The sequence below is a fragment of the Festucalex cinctus genome, chromosome 17, assembly GCF_051991245.1.
Source record: "Festucalex cinctus isolate MCC-2025b chromosome 17, RoL_Fcin_1.0, whole genome shotgun sequence".
In the NCBI taxonomy this organism is placed as follows: domain Eukaryota; kingdom Metazoa; phylum Chordata; class Actinopteri; order Syngnathiformes; family Syngnathidae; genus Festucalex; species Festucalex cinctus.
Window position 1 is genome coordinate 17,057,588 of NC_135427.1, and position 20,229 is coordinate 17,077,816.

Here is a 20,229-nt window from a genome sequence, read left to right on the forward strand (position 1 = left end):
TTCATTTTGTAACAAATTATAACAGGAATTTATTGAACATTAACAAACAACTTTATTCTCAGTTAAATCTTCCGGAAAAGGTGCGTTAGAGGGAATGCTGGATGATGTCGCGGAACTGCAGGAAGTGCTGGATGCACGGGGCCACGGGGAGCCTCTGGACCAGGTCCGTCCTCACCACCACGTCCGGTCCCATCAACGTCCTGATCCGCAACCGGCACAGGTGCGACAGGTCGGGGATGGAGTCTACGCGGAGGAGGAGGGCGCACAAAAAATAAATAAAATTATTGACAGCCAATTGGGACAATTTTTATTTTTTATTTTTTTTGGAGGGTGCGAGGAAAATAACTTTACGTCATGCAAAAGTGCGACTACCAAATTGTGGGAACGGTTGCCAGGTCAACTGTGCACGTCTTTGGCACAGGATGTCTTTGAAAGGGGGCGCCAACGTTGACCAGTTGAGAAACTGCAGCAGAAAGTTGACGATCTCACCGTCAGCCTCACGCAGTCTGGAAGCACAAATAACGGCGGCGGAAAGTTGACATTCATTTGTGGAAATTGGCCAGGAAAAAAAAAAAAAGAAGAAAGAAAGAACAAAAAACAGTTTAATGCTATACTGGTGAGGACCAGTTGTTTTTTTTTTTTTTTTTTTTAAACTACATAGTTGTCAGTCTAAGTCCAACAATTAATCGAAAAATAAACAATCATATAGGGCTGCACAATATTGGAAAAACATGCGATATAGTTGTTGAATATCACAATATCAAAATGTAAGTCAAATTTCAATTAAAAAAAAAAAATCAAACATTTTTTCATGTGGAAAAATAAGCAATCAATAAGCAATAAGCAACGTATTCCTTGTTAATTAATTGCAATTACCCTAGATAATGTTCAAATATTGGATTCTGATAAAAGCATAATATTCCATATGAAACTTACATGTCTTTGAGATATGCAAATTGCTTGGGCTAATATTGCGATCAATATTTTTTCGATATTATTTCCCAGCTCTACTATTAAATGACTTGGCAATCATTATAATAAATTGCTTCTAAAGATAGTTTAACTTACAATTGTTTCAATCCTCAAAATTTGGACCTTAGCAAACAATGATCGACACTTTTATCAAAATTTTTGAATTGTGATAAACAACTCAAACAGAGTCAAAAATCAACTTGTTTGTGCGTTTGGCTCATTTGAAATAATTCTCAATTCTTCAACAAAGAAATGGTCATTGAAAAAAAATGTTTTTAAACAATTCATTGGATTGATTAAAAATGACAAATTATTCAAATGTATGTGTATGTAAAAGTATGAGGATATATGAATAAGGTACACTGATCAATGTGTTCATGTTTGATCATTATAATCTTCGTTATTAACATTATTAATAATCGATCTACATTCGCTGTATATTAGCAGCTTTTTTTTTTGGTTTTGTTTTGTTACTTGAATGTTGTGTTTGTTGCTTTAGATATTTTGTCTTCCCATATGTAACTTTTATAACCACAGTCTTTTTTTTTTAATAAACATGTTTGAAATAATCTTTTACAGCCCTAGGTTTTTTGTTTGTTTGTTTTTTTTGCACCTTTTCAGCAATTATTTTCAAATTCAGAAGTGAAACTGTGTTCACTTTAGAAAAAAATACTATAATAAAAAAAAGGCGGTAGTGAGCATATGGAACATTTTTTTTTTTAGGGATTTACCGATTATCGGTTGGGCCGATTATCGGCGCCGATATTAAGCATTTTGACGAATATCGGCATCTCCCATTTTCAAGAATTGTATTGTCAATAATAGGTCCAACTAAAGGCCCATGACGCAGGATTCAGAGTTTTTGCAAATTTGCGCGGAATGGACGCCAGCAACACGCACGGCCAGGATCATGAGCATGACGTCACATTCAGAGCAAAAGTTAAAGTTTCCCGCCCGACTGCGCCAACATTATCTCACTTTAGAGGAAAATAGGGGCAACAGTCATTGTGCCACAGTAGTGCCTCTGTCCATTATACAATTCTTAAAACATGTGAGGGTGAAAAATATGGTTATTTTAACACTTCAATATGAGTCTTAAGGTGCATCATGCCCCTTTATTTAAAAAAATAATAATTCTTAAAGGAACCAATTTAAAATTGATTTATTTATTTTTTTTAATTACAAATTTCAGAGATGCTGCTGAGCCTGGTAACTCTCTGAACCTTCTGTTTTTGTTTGAAATTAAAACTAAAATAAGTTTAAAAAAAATTAATACTTCAAATATTTTGAAATACTTTATCTAGTGTAGAAAACAGTTGTTTTTATTTACATTTTTGAAACATGCTGGGATATCCCGGAACTTGTTAGATTTTAAAAACATCATCTATTGACTAAGATTAAAAAATAATAATAATAACAAAAAAATCCAATATTTTACTAACCCTAAAAGTTGCTCAATAAACATTTGCTTTAAAATAAAATAAATAAAAATTAATTTTTCAAAATTTCGACGCCAATATTTTCCCATTTTAGTGAAAATGAATAATCGGCTCCAAAAATCAGTCCTTCACTACTAATAATCGGCATCGGACCTGAAAAAAAAACACATCGGTCTATCTACATTCTTTTGTGTACGTATTTGTGCTCAAGCAAGTGAAAAAAGTTGAAAAGTGATAACGAGGCAAGAGACGCACACGTCGAGGTGCAACAGCGACTCGGGTTCCAGTCCCGCCTTGACGAGCGGCGGCAGCCATCTGGCGGCAAACTCGAGCCGCTCCAGCGCCGTCGTCAGCATGTCGCTCAACTCGGACCCCGTCAACGCTGTCTTGCTCCGACCGACGTCCGCCGCAGCCGCAGAGTTGTCGCTCAAGGGGTAAATCCACCTGCAAGGCAGGAGGAAGCAGCGTTTGTTCATTGGCCCCGCCCCCAAGACTCATCAAGGTTGTTTGGTGGGAAAAATATGGTTGACCTGTGATCCAGGACCAGAGTGAGCAGGTCGTGCCGGGCCAACGCCGGTCTCCACTCGTCCTGGCGCAGCGTCGCGCCCGCCGCCAGCAGCATCCTGGCCGCCTCGCTGTAGGAAAGCGCACGTTCACTAAAACTAACGACAAAAATCAAAAATAAAACTAACATTCAAAAAACAATTTCATCAACGGGAAAAAAAAAAACCGAAACGAAAATGCTTTTTAACTCGCCAAAAACGTTTAATGACGTATGCTAAATTACTAATGAATGCGGCCATAAACGTTAATTGACGTTATCTACTTTTTTTTTTTTTAAATCAATGAAAAAAACGAAAAGTGAAATGCAAAAAAACTATTTTGCTACAAAACTACAAAATGAAAATGCTTTTTAAAAAATGAAAACTAACTGAAACTACATTTTCTGCTTACATAACTAACTAGCAAAAATGTCCTCCGTTTTAGTCTTTGGTAATTTGATGAATGCATGAGCCTTTGGGGATGATTTGAAATGTGATTAGAAGTACATTGGTTTTAATATTAATCTGAAAAAAAGGACGTTTGAAAGTGTTTCACACAGAAGTGATGTCATCTAGCAGCAGTCAATAGAAAAGCACCTTCAGATGACGTTGCTCCCTTGCTGTTTTTTTTTTTGTTTTTAAATATTGCGCACAAGTAACGCGCTTTTTTTTTTAACAAAAACTAATAGTGAAACTAAAACTAAGCATTTATTAAATAACCAAAACTAACAGAACCACCCTGAAATCTAATTAAAACTAACTCAATTAAAATAAATAAATAAATAAATAAAACTCAACACGGGAATCAAAACTAACTAAAATGAAAATTTCAAAATTATAACCTTGATCCTCCCCAGCTTGCAAATGTCACATGACCACAGCCAGAAAACAGGCTTGTTTTATCTGAGCCCTTACGCACACATTTTCAGTTGACAGCAAGTGGCTTGAAACAAAATTAAAATGTTTCTGCAGCTATCAATAAACAATATTTTTTTAATGCCATTTTTAATACAACTTCAGACTAATTTAATGCCAATGTAGTTTTGCATATCCATCCATTCATTTTCTTGACCGCTTATTCCTCACAAGGGTCGCGGGGGGTGCTGGAGCCTATCCCACCCTGGACTGGTTGGCAGCCAATCGCAGGGCACACAGAGACGTACAACCATCCACGCACACCTTAGGGACAATTGGGAGCGCCCAATGCATGTCTTTGGAATGTGGGAGGAGACCGGAGTACCCGGAGAAGACCCACGCAGGCACGGGGAGAACATGCAAACTCCACCCAGGAAGGCCGGAGCCTGGACTCGAATCGAGTCCTCAGAACTGGGAGGCGGACGTGCTAACTCGTCAACCACCGTGCCGCCCTACATACATACATACATACATATACGGCTTATAAATGTATTACTCAGTTACAATTTTTTAATCGTAATTATATGATTTCCCTAGTTAACTCCCAATTAATTGTAAAATTACGATGAGACCTGGACCTGCTCAGCGTTCATGTCCAAGTGGAACTCACATGTCTGGATATGCTGAAGATTGCTGGGCTAAATGGAGACCATTGTGTCTGACCACGCTGGATGTTGAGGATGTTGAAGACGTATACCTGCTTGCTGTACTGGTGGTTACGCTGACGCTGCTGGGGATTGGATCCCACTGGCTTTTTCGTACGCTACGAAAAATGTCTGATCGCCAGAAGAATGCAGAGGAAATGGCTGCGGCCACTCTGAGCGCCATCACTGGCGTGCAAGGTTTTTTTTTTTTTTTTTTCACACATTCTTGTATGTGTATATAGAAGTGGACAAATATGGTTACCAAAAACAAACGTGGTCGTCTCTTTTAATTCATTGATAGTTATTTTATAATAAGTAATTCATTAAGTTAACAGTTACATTTAAAACCAGTGTGAAAAATTGAGTCACAGATTTGTGTTGATCTAATTTTCTGCCACTAGGTGGCATTAATGTTTCATGCTGGTGATAGAAAGTACATTTACTCCTTGAACATGTAATTTATGGAATTTATTGTTTAATTTTTTTTCCCCTTTCTTACTTTAAATTTGGATTTTTTTTCAACTTGTTTTTTTCCCCTTTGTGTTTAGATATTATTGCTAAATTGTGTTATAGTGACTAATTTGTACCACGTATGTAAAGTAAAACAAACAACAATTGTATTTACATTTTTAATGCCTCTCCACATCATATTTAACGCGTCTTAATTGTATTTAAGGCTTTCAATTTGAGCAAATTCCATTTAACCATGCTTTTTTTTTTTTTGAATGAGCCCTCAGAAACCCGGGACGAAAAACATGCGGAGGGAGGATTTTAACGAGGGGGTTGTGGAAGGTCACCTGTGGTGGCGTTGGAGGGCGCGAGTGCGGCTTACCCGAGCTGGCACTCGAAGGCGTGGGCGAGCGGCGAGCGTATGCCCAGGAGCTGCCTGCAGTCCTGCGCGTCGGGGCCGAAGCCTTGCGCCAGAAGCAGCTCCACGCTGGCCGGCTGGCGCCCTTGCACGGCCAAGTACAGCGGACTCACCATGCCCTCGCCGCCGTCGCACCTGCGCTCCGTCACGCCCACCAGCCGCCTGAGGATACTGCAACAGCATTTAGGAGAAAACAATCAGACAGCATATGAGAAGTTATTGGCCAATAATGTCAGCACATCGTGTAGATCAATGTATTGATGATTGTTTCCAACACACCTCAAAATTATCGATGCCCTGAGCTTTGATTTAACTCATTGATTGGCAGCCATTTTGGCTGAAGCAACCCCCTTCGCTTCCTGACTGTTTGACTTGGACTGATTTTGCAAAGCTCCCAGAATAATGTGTTCTATTGCTATGAAAACATGGAACCTACCAAAAGAAAGTTTAATCTCTTCTTTCATCAGGAAAAAAAAAAGTATATTTCTATCCGTTTCCATTTTGCAGCAATTAGCATTAGAATATAGCTAAGTTTCATCGATATTCACATTCCTGGTGAAAACAATGGCAAAAAGAGCTTGGTGCAACATGGCCCTGGCCGATCTCTTATATTCGGCTGCCACCTGCTGGTCATTTTGTTTTGTAATAATTACTATTGCTTGAAGCCATCTCCACAATCAGAAGCTGCATCAAAGCCTTTTCTGTATGCTCTCGCCTCGCTGTTTTGCGGATTTTTTTAGTACAATTTTGCATGCATTTTTTTTTTTTGCAGTAATGTGCCTATTTTATAAAATTTTGCAGATGTTTTTTGTCACCTAACCCCAGCGGAAAAATGAGGAAACACTGCGAGGTTATTTTAGTTAACTAAAACTAACGAAAATCTTAAACTAAAATTCAAAAACACAATTTGGTTAACAAAACAAAATAAAAACGAAAATTCTTTTTAAAAATGTAAACTAACTGAAACTACATTTTATATTTACAAAACTAAAATTAACTATAATGAAAGCAAAAATGTCCTTCGTTTTAGTCTTTGGTAATTAATTGAATGCATGAGCCTTTGAAAATGATTTTAAATATGATTTGAAGTCGATTTATTTGGATATGAACCACCTGAACAAGGACATTTGAAGGAGTGTCACACAGAAGTGACGTCATCTCGCAGAAGCCAATAGAAAAGCACCAAAAGATAATGTCGCTCTCATGCGGTTTTTTTAAATATTGCACACAATACACATTAAAAAACATAAAACCAATACTGAAACTAACTAAAAGTAAGCATTTATTAAACAACGAAAACTAATAAAAACTAACAGAACCATTCTGAAAACTAATTAAAACTAACAATTTAAAAAAACAAAACTCAATCGAAATCAAAACTAACTAAAATGAAAAATTCCAAGTCAGGCCAAAGCTAAATCAAAATGTTTCGGTTTGACATCATCTGGCGACATTTGGTGTCACGCAAATAATATCTGGGCGGTCCCCACATGATGTGCACTTTTGAATACGATAGCACATCATTGACTGCAAATGATTGGCAGGAGCGAGCGGCCCGGCAGACTTACCTGAGATGTCCAAACTGTGCGGCGGCGTGGATGGGAAGCTGGGGCCAGTCGCAGCTGCACGCCAGGTTGGCGTCGGCGCCGTGGTCCAGCAGGAAGTTCACGCAGGACAGGTGACCCTCCTGGGAAGCCAGCAAGAGCGGCGTGGCCAGGTCCGACGCCTGCGTGTTCACCTTGGCGCCTCATTACAGGGAAGGGGAAAAAAAAAAAAAAAAAAGTAGTGTTCATTTTATCAGACATTTTTAAATTTAGTCTCAGTTTTAGTCCAGTTTCAATCACGCTTGTTAGTTTTTAACATAGTCAACCTTATTCCGTTTTTATTTACCGGTAGTTTATTTTTAGTCGACTATAAATCGAGCATTTTAGTTTGCCGGCATAAGATCCGACACATTTACACGATCCAAATTGGACAACATTTGAGACAGTAACTTCGTAAAAGCAGCATCATTTATGGGGTTTTGAATTTATTATACATAAACAGGTGAAGGACTTCAGACATTTTACAAATTACCTTAAATACATGTAGCAATAATATGCTTAATTAGGGATAGACCGATTATCGGCGCTGATATTTACCCTTCTGACAAATACCGGCATCGGCCATGTGGAAAAATTATATGGTCGATAATAGATCCGTTAAAAAAAAAAAATAAAAAAAATAAATTACTGGAGTAAACAAAAGGGATCCTATTAACTCAAGTTTTTATTTGACTTTTGAAGACATGCTACTGCCCCTGGAAGATCCCTCAACTTTTTGTTAGATCTTTAAAACAAAAACGTCAAGTGACTAAGATTTTTTTATTATTTTTTTTTTTACGAACCCTAAACGTTCAATAAACATATACTTAAAAAAATTAAATAAGAGCTGGAGTTTGTATTTTTTCATTTTTTGATGCCAATATTTTCCCTTTCAGTGAAAATGAATAAATGAATATCGGCTCCAAATATTGGTTATCTTGACTACTAATAATCGGTATCGGTATTAGCCCGGGGGAAAAAAAACAAAAACAAAACATATTGGTCTATCTCTATGCTTAATGATGTTTACAGGAGGAAACTTGTACATTTTTTTAAATGAAAGAATTATAACTAATTTAACAAAAGATGCTTCTGCCAAATCTAATCCTGGGGTCTAAGGGGAAAAAAGGGTCTTCAAAGCAGCATATACCATCCACTAATTTATTTTGTAATTTTTTTTTACTTGTTAAAAAATAGTGACCACACCCCCCACCTTCCGGCCTGAAACTAACTGCCTGCGAGCTGTATATGTCTCATCCGTACGTATACCGTATAATAGTCTGCTCGTGAGGTGGGAGTAGCAAGATGGCCGCCCTGTGACTTCAACGGCTTGTACTAGCGTGTATGGGCTATCGGCTATCCAGTCATATATATACAGATCAGTGGCTGATTCAAACAGGATTCCAAAAGTGAGCAGCTTACCGGCGCTGACGAGGACCTCCAAACTTTCCTGCTGTCCGTACTGCGCCGCCACGAAGAGCGGCGTCATCTTGAAGTCGTCACGCGCCTCCAAGTCGGCCGTCCGCACCAGGATTCGAACGATGTCCGCATGATTCTACAAGAGGAAACAAAACAATCAGGGAAACGATTCCAAGTGGGATAAAGAAGTATTTTTTTTTTATTTTTGTATTTTTTTGGTGAGCTAACCACCTGATAGACGGCTTGATGAAGGCACGTCCAGCAGGAGGCCGTATGCCATCTGTTCAACTTGGCGCCCTTGCTCACCAGCAGCTGCACCACGTCCTTGTGGCCGTTGCTGACCGCTGCCGGAGCGCATTTTGTGACGTGGCGGCGTCGACGCAACACACACAAAAGATTATGCATTTTACCTGCGTAGAGGGGACACGAGAGGTCGTTGGTGAGCTGGTCCACGTTGGCCCGGGCTTTGAGGAGGAGGCGGACGGCGTCCAGGTGGCCGCGTTTCGCCGCCAGGAAGCAGGCTGACTCGCCCTCGTGCGTGGCCGAGTTGACGTACGCATGGAAGCCTGACGACGAGCCGGCTATACGTGGGGGGAAGGGGGAAAAACAAAACAAAAACAGCTCATGTTTAAAAAGGTACTAATCAGGTTATTATAGTTTGGGAATTTGCATTTTAGTTAGTTTGGAGATTGTTTTTTAAATTGAGGTAGTTTTAATTAGTTTTCAGGGTGCCTCTGTTAGTTTATATTAGTTTTAGTTATTTCATAAATGTTTAATTTTAGTTTAGTTTCAGTATTAGTTTTTAAAAAAATGTGTTGTGCGCAATATTCAAAAAACATGTCATCTTTTGGTGCTTTTCTCCAGCAAACGTCTGTATTCTGGCGGTTAATAGCAAAATTAATCTACTGTATTTAAAATCATCCCCAAAGGCTCATGCATTAAATTAATAAGCGAAGTGCCCATCTTGAATACAAGTGCATTATGTGTAGCGGCGTGGTGCATTGTGGGTAGGCGAAACTACCAAACGGTCATTGAAAATGAATTGGATCCAATGGAATGGGCTCTGATAGAAACGTTTCAACCGCTGGAAAGTTGCTTTTTATTAACATGCATAGAATGTGGTTTACTGACATCGGGGAAGTTGACTTGCAAGCTTTAAAGTGTACAGTTAGGCAAAGATTGTCACCACTCTAATCTCCGCCATTCAAATTGAAAGGTAGCCTCGTTTTTTTAAACTCGCGCATGCACAAACTTAATGCGCACTTCGCTTATTAAACTAAAATGAAGGACATGCTAAAATTAGAGGGGTTTTTTTGTTTGTTTTTAAACATAAAATGTAGTTTCAGTTAGTTTTCAGTTTTAAAAAAAGCATTTTTCTTTTTATTTTATTTAATTAACGCAATTTTTTTTTTAAACTTTAGTTTTAGGTTTTTTTTCGTTAGTTTTAGTTAACTAAAATAACCTTGGTACGAATGCAGTTTGCCTCACAACAATGCACTCTTGTTTTATCCACCATTTTTAAATTTTGTCTCAGTTTTAGCCCAGTTTCAATCACGCTTGTTACTTTTTAATCATACTGTCAAGCTCATTACGCTTTTATTTAGTCAAATTTTAATCGACTATGAATCGACCATTTTAGTCTTTTAGTCAAAGAAAATAGGGCATATTTTGCAAAATCATGTTTTTCACCTCGATTTTGTTCATGAACTAAAATGTCTTGAAATTTTACTCCAGTTGTTATTGTTATTATTTATTAAATTTCGTCGTCTTACTACTGTAAAAATGTGATTTTCGTTTACTTTTCTTTGACGAAATGAACACTGAATTAGCAGGTCTGATGATGTTGCGTTTGCGCTTACCCGTCATGGCGGCCGCAGAGAGGATCTCCTTGAGGCAGGCCACCGTGCCGGCGGCGGCCGCCTCGTGGACGGCCCTCCAGCCGCGGTTGTCGGCCGTGTCGACGCTGCGACCCTCGCGGATCAGCCACCTCAAGCGCCTCCTGCAGCCGCCGCGAGCCGCGGCCGCCACGCTGGACACGGAGTCCTCGTAGCACTCGCTGAAGTCCATCCCGGGCGGACGCTCCAAGGCCGGCGACACGATTGCGTCACGTTCGCCACGCTGGATTATGTTGCATGTGAGTTAAAAACAAAAAACATATTACTGTACTTGAAATTCAAAATGCGACTTTACCGAAGCGGAAGAAGCTTAAAGTGACTTGCGGCAGCTCAACGAAGCCATCAGCGAACTCAGCCGGTGATGTTTTGATTCAACTTTTGACCTCAAGTGGCTTTCTTTCTGTTTTTTTGTCACGTTGTCGTTTTGTGACGCGGCAGCATTGCCGGCGAAATAGTTGGGAAACACAAACGACAGCATCGATGAGTCCAGAAGTCATAAGACGCGCTATCAAAAACAAACGGTCGCTCTTTTAATACGTCATCAGGGCGCACAGGAAGTGTAGCGAAACGCGTTTTTTCCCCCCTCAGTTTGAGCAGAATCCACTGGAAAAAGTCTCCGATTTTATTTCCTTTTCGCGATTAAACTATTATAGCGGCGGCGATTGAAGATTGAACGAGCCAGAAGACATGCCAAGATGAAATAAATCAAATCGGCGTCATTAACACTTTGAAGCGGAAGACATGGCAGGTATGAGGAATTGCCAAACATCATCTGAATGGACGTGTTCGATATGTTTTTTGATTTTTTTATGTTAACCGAGACCAAACATTGCTTGACCCGTCGTCGCTGACTGGCGACCAATCCATTGTTTTTCTCAATGTGCTTAATAATAATTGACTGTGATGATCATTTCATTGATTGTCTGGTGCCCAGTCATGGACTGACACAAAAAAAAAAAAAAATGGGCACTGCCATTTTGGACCGGCTCACGCAATGCTCACACCCCCTCCTGGAACTAAGAAGTCATTGTTTGTCATCCCAATCCACAGTCAGGATTTCATCAAATCAAATGCATAATACACAAATACTAATAATACAATGTACAAACAGGATCAAGTCAAAAGCAATGTTTTGCTAAGCTGATTTTACTCAATCCTCATCGTCCATTGACCAGCAATCAGTTTGTTACCGTGTGGCCTAGTATCATTTTGAAATATGATGACTATTCGGGAAAAAAGCTTTTTTTTGATGAAATAACAGTGATGCGATGACGTCTCCCCCTCAAAGCAACGCCTGGTGCCAACGTGGAGGTGACGATGGGCGCGACGTGGCGGTGCCGGAGCGAAGGCCTCGGCCTGGCCGACATCCTGCTGGCGGTTGACGTCACGGCGCCGGATGGTGGCGTCGGCGAGGAGGAAGACAAGCTGAGGCAGAGACTCGGGTAGGACGCTGAGTAAAAAAAGTTGACAAGGATCCCCCTCCATCCCGACACGCGTGTCGCAATGTCCCAGGGGCGAGGGCGTCCTGCTGGAGCGAGTGGACGCCGACGGCGACGAGCCCTGCGTCCTGACGCTGAGCTGCGTCCCCGCCGGCATCCATGCTGCCGCCATCGGCCGGCTGACGCTGGTCAGCGAGGCTCGCATCATGGAGGTGTACCTGCCCACCGGCGAGTACTGCGCAACCGTCCGGGGCCGCCATCAGGAACACATCCGGCACGGCGACAGGTCCATAAGAAGCCCACCAGTGGTGGGACATTGTGATTTCCAAGGAATGTGAATAGGGCCGACCGATTATTGGAAAAGAAAAATTCCAATTACCAATTAATCTGCCTATTATTTCAAAATATATGTCAATTTTCGCTAATAAGATTCTCTGCTTTGAAAAACAAGTCCATATAAAAAAAAATCATTAAATATATGTATATAAGTATATAAGTATGAAGTAAATCTCAACTTTATTATACAACATAACTTGAAAGGACAATTGCAAAATAAAAACAATAAGAAAGTGAAATAAGAATAGAATAAACTAAAGTCATAGCAACTGAAAAAAAAACAAACAGTAGGAACAAATACTGACTGTTCCGGTGCGTTTTGGCCTCTTGGGGGCAGTGTGGTGCCATGCATCCATTGGGCTACACACTTAAAAGTGAGTACAGAAGAAAGTTGCAATTGAATCCTATTAAAATAACTCGTTTTTCACACATTGTTAAGAATTTGTGACTTTGCGTAGTGTTATCTCATCTGTGGGTATGTATTCCAACAAGATTTGTGCGTTGATATTCATTATTTGAAGTAAAAACACTCCCAAAGTCGATGCTAACCTCCTGTTAGCATTTGCTAACTGCCTGTTAGCATTTGTGAACTTCCTGTTAGCACTAGGCTAGCGATGTTTTAAGAACAAAGTATACAGTATTTTGTATTTAAATATACAGTGGATGTAATTCTTAATGTTGTGTATTAAGTTTTACATCTAACTCCAAACTGCGGTGTCATTTAACAGCTTAAAGGATGCTTTGGGATAACAGAATAACCAGAATAACATACGCTACACACTTGCTAGCTGGTAATGCTACACAAGCAAAATGGTGCATTCAGGGCACTTTCACAGCGTCGGAAACTTTGGTTTTCTTCGATAACACTTAAGAGGAAAATAATCGCCCAATTGGCCGATGTTTGAAGGCCAATATAAGGCCTATTATAATCGGTGGCCGATTAATCGGTCGGGCCCTAGTCTTTTTGCAGTTTGAACGTTGAATTTGAATCATTGAAAAACACCTGCGGAGGTTGTGTGGAATTAAGTGTTGCATATTGACCATTCCAACATTGTTTATAATTGTTGATCAACAGTTATTGCGAGAAATCTGTTGAAATATGTGAAATAGTTTTCATGCCCTATTTTTTTGTCGTTTATGCAGAGGACCTTTGTACAGGAAGCAGCTGAGCCTGGACGACGCGCTGTCGTCGTGCGATGTCAAGGTGATGATGAAGCACAAGCGCTCGCTTTGTTTGCACTCTTTCAAAAATCTCTTGACAACTTTTTGTCTGCAACAAAAATGGGGAAAAAAAAGCCTCCAATATGGAGGTAAATATGGTGCAAAAGTAACTCATAAAAAAAAATTGTACCTGTAAAAACAAAATGTGTACGTAAAATAAAATGGACCTGTAAAAAAAATGTGTACCTGTAAAAAAAAAAAAGAAACTTGTACGTTAAAAAAAAAGTATTTTGTACATTTTTTACACACATTTCTTTTTAACGTACTTTTTTTCGTACACATTTTTTTATTTATTTTTTAAACAGGTGCAAAAAAAATTACAGGTCCAATTATAATAATTTTTAACACGTTACCTTTGCACCATATTTTACCACCATGCACCAAATGAGGTAGAAAATATCACATATATTTTTCCCGTCTGCTTATTTTCATTTGAATTTTGTGTTCTTCTGTAAACAACTAAACTTTTTTTTTTTCATTTGCTGCCAAAAAACGTATAAACAAGTTCTATTTTATATATTGTCATGGTGCCAAAAACGTGTTTGTTTTTTGTTGTTTTTTTTTGTTTTGTTTTTTTAATGCTAGAGCATACAGAAGGCTTTGCTACAGCCTCTGACCTGAAGAGGTGGCTTAAAGCAATGGTAGTTATTATTTAAAAACGGCCAGCAGGTGGAAGCAGAGTATAAGAGCGCAACCAGGGTCATGTTGCAACAAGCTCCTTTTTTACAATGTTTTAACCGGGAATGTGAATAATGATGAAACTTAGCTATATCCTAATGCTAATTGATTCCAAACGGAAACATATATAGATATACTTTTTTTTTTTTTTCCTGATGAAAGAAGAGACTAATCTTTATTTTGGTAGGTTCCATGTTTTTATAGCAATAGAACACAATATTCTGTTAGCCTTGCAAAATCAGTCAAAACTATTTGCTGGCAAGTCCTATTTGATTTTTTTTTTCACTTTTGTTGCAAGTGTCCAAAGTAGGGGTGTCAGGTGATTACAATTTTTAATCGTAATTAATCACATGATTTAGTAGTTAACTCACGATTAATCGCACAATTTATATCTGTTCTAATTTTACGTATTTTTTTTTCTAGGTTTCACAAACTCGTTAACATAAAAGTGGGAAAAATTTTAATCTAGTAGAAATATGGCTGCATCATTTCGTCATTGATGCAGTCATTTCAGAATTCATAAAAGTGAGTTAAAATTTAAAAAGATGTACTGTAAAAAACGTGATATTGATTTTTGTTGGTCATTTTTCTGCCACTAGATGGCATAATTGTATTTGTAAGACATTGATGACAGCTCAGTGCATTTTTCCTTTCATATTAAGTGTTTATATTTAATATTTCCTTGTGAAATTCTACACATTTTTTAAATCGTAAAACACAACTCGTCTCCACAAATATATGTATTATTATTCAATTTTTTACCGCTAAATGTCTGCTGCGTTGTGACTGGAATTCCCCTAGCACAGGCTTTCCAAGTAAGGGGCGCTCATTTATCGCACGTTAAAAAAAAAAAAGAGTGGCGTGAAAGGAACTTGAAATGAACTGAAAATAAATGCAATCATTTTGACAACCTGATTCTCCCTCAGCTGCTCTCTCTGGCGGGTCGAAGCAGCGTGTTGCTATGCGGCCTGGCGGTGGCGCTCCGGCCCCTGCCACCCGGCCCGGCCCAAGATGGCGGCGGCGCCATCGACTTGCACCAAGTTCAGAGTCTGGTGGACGAGATGGGCGGCGGCCTCTCGCCGGGGGCTCAGAACCTGATGGACATGCTGCGTTTCCAGCAGAAGGTACGTGGCCAAGCTTTTTTTTTTTTGCCTTATTTGGGTCTGCCCCCTCCAATATGGCCACCGTATGGTGGCATGGCGCTCACAACGCTCTGTTTACACCCCCAACCACTCAGAACCAGAGCAGCTTCCTGTCGCTCCTGATGGGCAGGGGCCTCTTATCCGCGTCCCCGGCAGGTGTGGGGAACGCTACCGCCACCGCCGCTGCCATCGTCCAGGTAACGCCACCGCACACGTATAGAACCCGCTTCATTCTGTTGTCCACGAATGTTTGCAAATGTTTGTTGCATTCAGTTAGCCGTCCAAAATACTATTTATACTATAATAATATTTTTTTTAACTATTTTTTTTAATAAATGGGTAGCAATTTAAAAATATAAATTGTTTTATTTAGTTAAATATTGCCAACTTTAATAATTAAAATTATATAAACATTTATATAAAAAATGCAACAAAAAAAAAAAAAGAATGAATTTTAAATATGTATTGACAATAACATTTTCATTATTTTATTACAAAAATATAGTAAACTAATTATTTCTTAATTGTGGGTTAATTTGATTTGTTGTAAGAAAATATGAACAATTTTAGTATATAAAGTCTTTTATTCCAGTAAATTGGTTGGTTTGCTTGATTATCAATAAAATAGAACAGATAAATCAAAGCAATCGTAATATTTCATATTTTTACTTCATTAAATCATTTACAAACGATAAAATTTTAAAATGGCAAAAAAATGTATTAATATAAATGATGTAAACGGGTTATGATGTAATAATTTTGTGAGTCAAAGATGCATTCTAAATACTATAATATAATACTACAATAATGTTTTTTTAATTAATTGGTATTGATTTAAAAATATAAATTTATTTAGTTAAATATGGCTACATTATAATTGGAATGAAATTGAATGAATTTTAAAGGGTTAGTTCGGATTTTTCATCCTCACCTCCCGTGTTTGCGATCATCACTGACTTACCCCTGATAGCGTTCTGTGACACGAGTTCTGGTCCAGTGTTGGACGAAAGGAAAATAGACAGCTGATCCGTGCGCCTTCCGCCTTCGAAAAGACAAACAACTTGTAGATTAGTGCGTGTCTATCAGCTGCATGCAGGGCGCCGTGCAGTGATACGAACGAACAGAAAAGTAGTGCCGGTGGTAATGGCGTCTGACTTTTTTCAGAAAGGAGTATTGTGATGCAAATGTATCACTCTTTTGAACACAAATTGTTTTTAGAAGAAAAACGCTTCTATTTCCGTGACCCCGGCCAACTTGCTGGACTATTTTCTAGGGGTGGGACAAAAAACCGATTCGACCGAACCATCGGTCGTCAAGGGGAGCTAAACGACCGTATCGGTAGCAGACTTGTCAACCGATACAAAATCCGCCGGGAATCCTTAGATACATTGCTTGTAAAGCTGTGGACCGGATATCGCGTTGCTGTGAATCGGTTGCGAGTGAGGCTTTATGGTTTTCATAACAATAGCAAGAGTTCTGCACCGTGCTCTACTTGTTTTGTTTACATTTCAGTAGCAGCACTATTCAAGCTACTTCCCTGTTTACAGAGAGCTAGCAAAGTAGCGCTCAGAGACGCTTCATTCCCCGGATGTTGTAAACATAATGCAAAGACGTTACGCACCTTGGGGAGGAGCCTTCCGTCAACGCCGTGCTCGCGACACGGCGCGCGCGCGCACAACGAGTGACAACATGCAACAGTTAGCAGAAGCTAAACCCATTGCTATCGAGTCCTCTCGGTGCACTTGATGTCCCGGGCCGGCGTTGGTGCTGCGCGCGAGCCAAAAAGAATAACTCCCGTGACGATCCAATGCATGGATTCAAACGACACAGGTATGTCCCACAGCCAACACACCAGCTATGCTAAAAGCACACTGCAAGTATCTCATTTCTCAGTTTGTGGCTCCCTGTCAATGTCTACAACTAGCATGAGCAGCAGATAGGAGAACTGAGACGTGCCAGTGATTACGTCATCAAACGCAAAATGAACGATAGCCCAAAAAAAACAAAAACATAAACAGTAGTGATTCTGTGGTCATCATCTTGTCTCAGATTCAAAAAAACAAAAAGATGTCATACATTAACCAAAAATGAATATGATGGCAAAAGAAAAACAAATATTGTTAAAAACAAAAATTGTTGATAAAAAGGGAAGGGCACTTTTGGAAATATTTTTGGATATATTAAGTGGTTAAAATGTGTTTGATAGATTTATTGTTCCATAAGGTGGCTTCATATTTCTTTTGGCTGGACGGTAGGTTTATTTCATGTCTTAAATTTATGTTTCTGAAATACTTCACAATGTGCACATATTCTGTGTGGTGTCTTTTTAAAGGTTAAATATTTATATTTCAAATTGAATTATCAGCCTTTTTTTCCTGATCCTTATTTTGAATTAAAAATAAATAAATAAAATAAAAAACAATTATAACTCTCAATAACGACTAATAAATATTTAACCTGATACATTTTTCAGTCATATCGCCCAGCCCTTTGTTGCGGTCCATTTAAATAATTGATTCAATATATAAAAATATAGAAGACATTTTTGTTTTTTGTTTTTAAACACATTTGTAGATACTGTAAAAATTTGTGGTGTTTTAAGATTAATGTTTACAAGCAACAAATGTCACTATAAGTTTTGAATATTGAAATGAATCGTATCGAATCGAAAATCGTATCGTTCCCAAACTTAATCGAACCGCATCGAACCGTTCTGTTCTGAAAGATAATCGTTTTTCAATCGAATCGCAACCTGTGTATCGAGATACATATCGAATCGGCCTCATGTCAGAGATTCCCACCCCTACTATTTTCCTCTCGTCCAACACCGGACCAGAACTCGTGTCACAGAACGCTGTCAGGGGTAAGTCAGTGATGATCGCACACACTGGAGGTGAGGATGAAATCGAATCTCTATTTCATGTCAAAAATCCGAACTATCTCTTTAAATATATATTGACATTAAAACCTATTCATTATTTTATTACGATAGAATGGTAAAATATTTATTCCTTATTGTGGGTATGTCTCAATTGTGGGTTAATTTGATTTGTTGTAAGAAAATGAAAAAAATCTGAGTTATATGAACGATTTTAGTACATAAACAGTATTTTGTTCCAGTAAATTGGTAGAACAGATTAATCAAAGCAATGTAATATTTCATATCTGTACTTAATTCAATCATTTCCAAACAAGCAATTTATAAAAAAAAAAAAAAAAAAAAAGAATATAAATTATGTAAACGTGTTATGATGTAATAATTTAGTGACTCAAAGATGAATCGCGCATTTTAATGTCACCGTGTCAGCCCCCAGCGGACTCGGTCGGGCCCGCCCCCCGAATGGAGCCACCAAACGGGCCAGCGCCGGACGGCCGTCTTGCCGAGCTAATGCGCCGCTTCCTGTCGAGTGGGTGCGACGCCGACGTGCTGCGCGATGAGCTGACGCGACTCCAACTGGACCACAACAACGCACGGTAAGTCAACGCAACTTGCACGCGCACAAACATGCCGAGGATAGACGGGACTCCATCCGAATTGTGGAGCTTTTTTTGCTGGTTGCCATGGTGACAGCAGGAACACCACCCCCCCTCTATGACAAACAGCGCAACAAAAGATGTGATTGTGGCGCCACAATGTGCACTTTGATAAGCAGGCGAGTCGAGCCAAGTGTGACGGCAACCGGACGAGTTCAGAACGACGGCAAACAAGTCAAACGTGCGCTTCAAGCGTGAGTCTGTTTTGTTGTTGTTGTTTTTTTAATTTTTATGCCTTTTTGTGTGTGTTTGTCATTTATGTGCTGACTTATCTGTTTGGCGACCATTCCATTATTTGTTAACCACTGATTTACATGAGTACTTTGGCGGCATCTTGGTGCCGAGAGGAACTATTTTGAAGTGAATTGAGGTACTACATTTTGACGAACGTGCTTTGATGTCATCTTAAGGCATTTGAGCCAGTTGTAAACCTTTTTTCAGTGGTGTCACAGGGATGTGCAATTAATCGAAATCCAATTACAATTTCAATTATTACAAAATCAGCATAACCATAAAAAAAAAGATTGATACAAATTTTTGAGTTGTTTAAATTTACACATTTGCACCTTTTATTAAAATTTTAAAATAACTAATTTAATACATTTTGTTTCATCCAAAAGCAACTTCCATAATTATAGGTTTTTAAAGAATTTTATTTGTCTTAATATTTTTTATGTTTTTTACGTTTAAGAAATTTCTTGTTTTATACCCAAAAAATAAATGAGTGCACAGTGCACATACTGCACTCCAACTTCAAGATTATAACATAAATTAGTAAATAAATATACACACACACATATATATTATTATTATTATTATTATAAATTCTGTTTGGTCCAGAAGGAACTTACATAATTACAGTGTTTTTATTTTATTTTTAATTGGTCTTAATATTTTTAAATACTTAAACATGTTCTTGTTTTGTACCAAAAAAATAAATAATCGTTTGAGTAATCGTGATTATTATTTTTCCCATAATCGAGCAGCCCTATGCTGATGCCAATCCAGTTTTTCTATTTAAGTGCCTTACATTGACGGCGACCAGTCCATTGTTTGTCTATTAGTACCCTGTCAATGCCTGGTGACTTAATAATTGTATGCATTTAGAGTAAAATATTTAGAAAAAAATATATACATTATTCCCTTACTATGGTTGAAGTGCACTTTTTTACCTTTTACTTCGTCTTATCAGCCATTGAAATTAGCCTCTGGTAAACTGTTAGCAATCTCGATTAGCATTTAGCAGGCTAGTGATTACTTTTATGTCAATAACCGCAAACTACCATTAACATATGTACAGTATGTTTTGTATTTTACATTTGGAATTGTGTCTTGAAACTCACGTTTACAGACGATGCTTCCACCAGAAGAAAGCACAGTTAGCCTGTTAGCTACAATGCGGGCCGTTCCTCCTGCTTCTTCTTCTTCTTTTTCATGATTTCGAACAGACTGAGCACGTTTAGCGCATTGCTGCCCCCCGCTGGTAAAAGTGGTGAACACCCAAAACCCAGCCTTAGCAGATCATTTTCTTGAATACAGGATACATTTTTTTTGTGTGTCTCTTTTGGGGGGAGCTCCGTGTCATAATAATAAATGACCAAT

General features: G+C 38.7%; 2 protein-coding genes across 5 annotated transcripts in view; one reads left to right on the top strand and one right to left on the bottom strand.

Annotated features, from left to right (window-relative positions):
• On the bottom strand, positions 1–10,893 carry asb3 (ankyrin repeat and SOCS box containing 3). Of its 3 annotated transcripts, none has more exons than XM_077503432.1 (11): positions 10,573–10,893; positions 10,242–10,500; positions 8,793–8,963; positions 8,614–8,726; positions 8,386–8,518; positions 6,949–7,126; positions 5,345–5,551; positions 2,942–3,073; positions 2,667–2,855; positions 373–506; positions 1–243 (listed from the first exon to the last, which is right to left on the bottom strand). In XM_077503432.1, exons 2-11 carry the CDS (start codon positions 10,447–10,449, stop codon positions 86–88), a joined length of 1,623 nt encoding a protein of 540 aa, XP_077359558.1. In that variant the 5' UTR covers positions 10,450–10,500; positions 10,573–10,893; the 3' UTR covers positions 1–85. The 3 variants fall into 3 exon arrangements, with proteins under 3 accessions (XP_077359558.1, XP_077359560.1, XP_077359559.1); XM_077503434.1 differs by having other exon boundaries at positions 352–506; XM_077503433.1 differs by having other exon boundaries at positions 2,942–3,046; positions 10,573–10,888.
• Positions 10,737–20,229, top strand: part of c17h10orf88 (chromosome 17 C10orf88 homolog) — a 12,480-nt gene continuing 2,987 nt past the window's right edge. The window contains exons 1-7 of one of the 2 annotated variants that reach the window (XM_077503443.1): positions 10,737–11,025; positions 11,566–11,719; positions 11,790–12,002; positions 13,196–13,256; positions 14,878–15,075; positions 15,189–15,290; positions 18,401–18,567. In XM_077503443.1, the coding sequence (XP_077359569.1) occupies positions 11,019–11,025; positions 11,566–11,719; positions 11,790–12,002; positions 13,196–13,256; positions 14,878–15,075; positions 15,189–15,290; positions 18,401–18,567 (902 nt within the window). In that variant the 5' untranslated portion in view covers positions 10,737–11,018. The remainder of the gene's footprint in view (positions 11,026–11,565; positions 11,720–11,789; positions 12,003–13,195; positions 13,257–14,877; positions 15,076–15,188; positions 15,291–18,400; positions 18,568–20,229) is intronic. The other variant, XM_077503442.1, reaches the window with a different exon arrangement.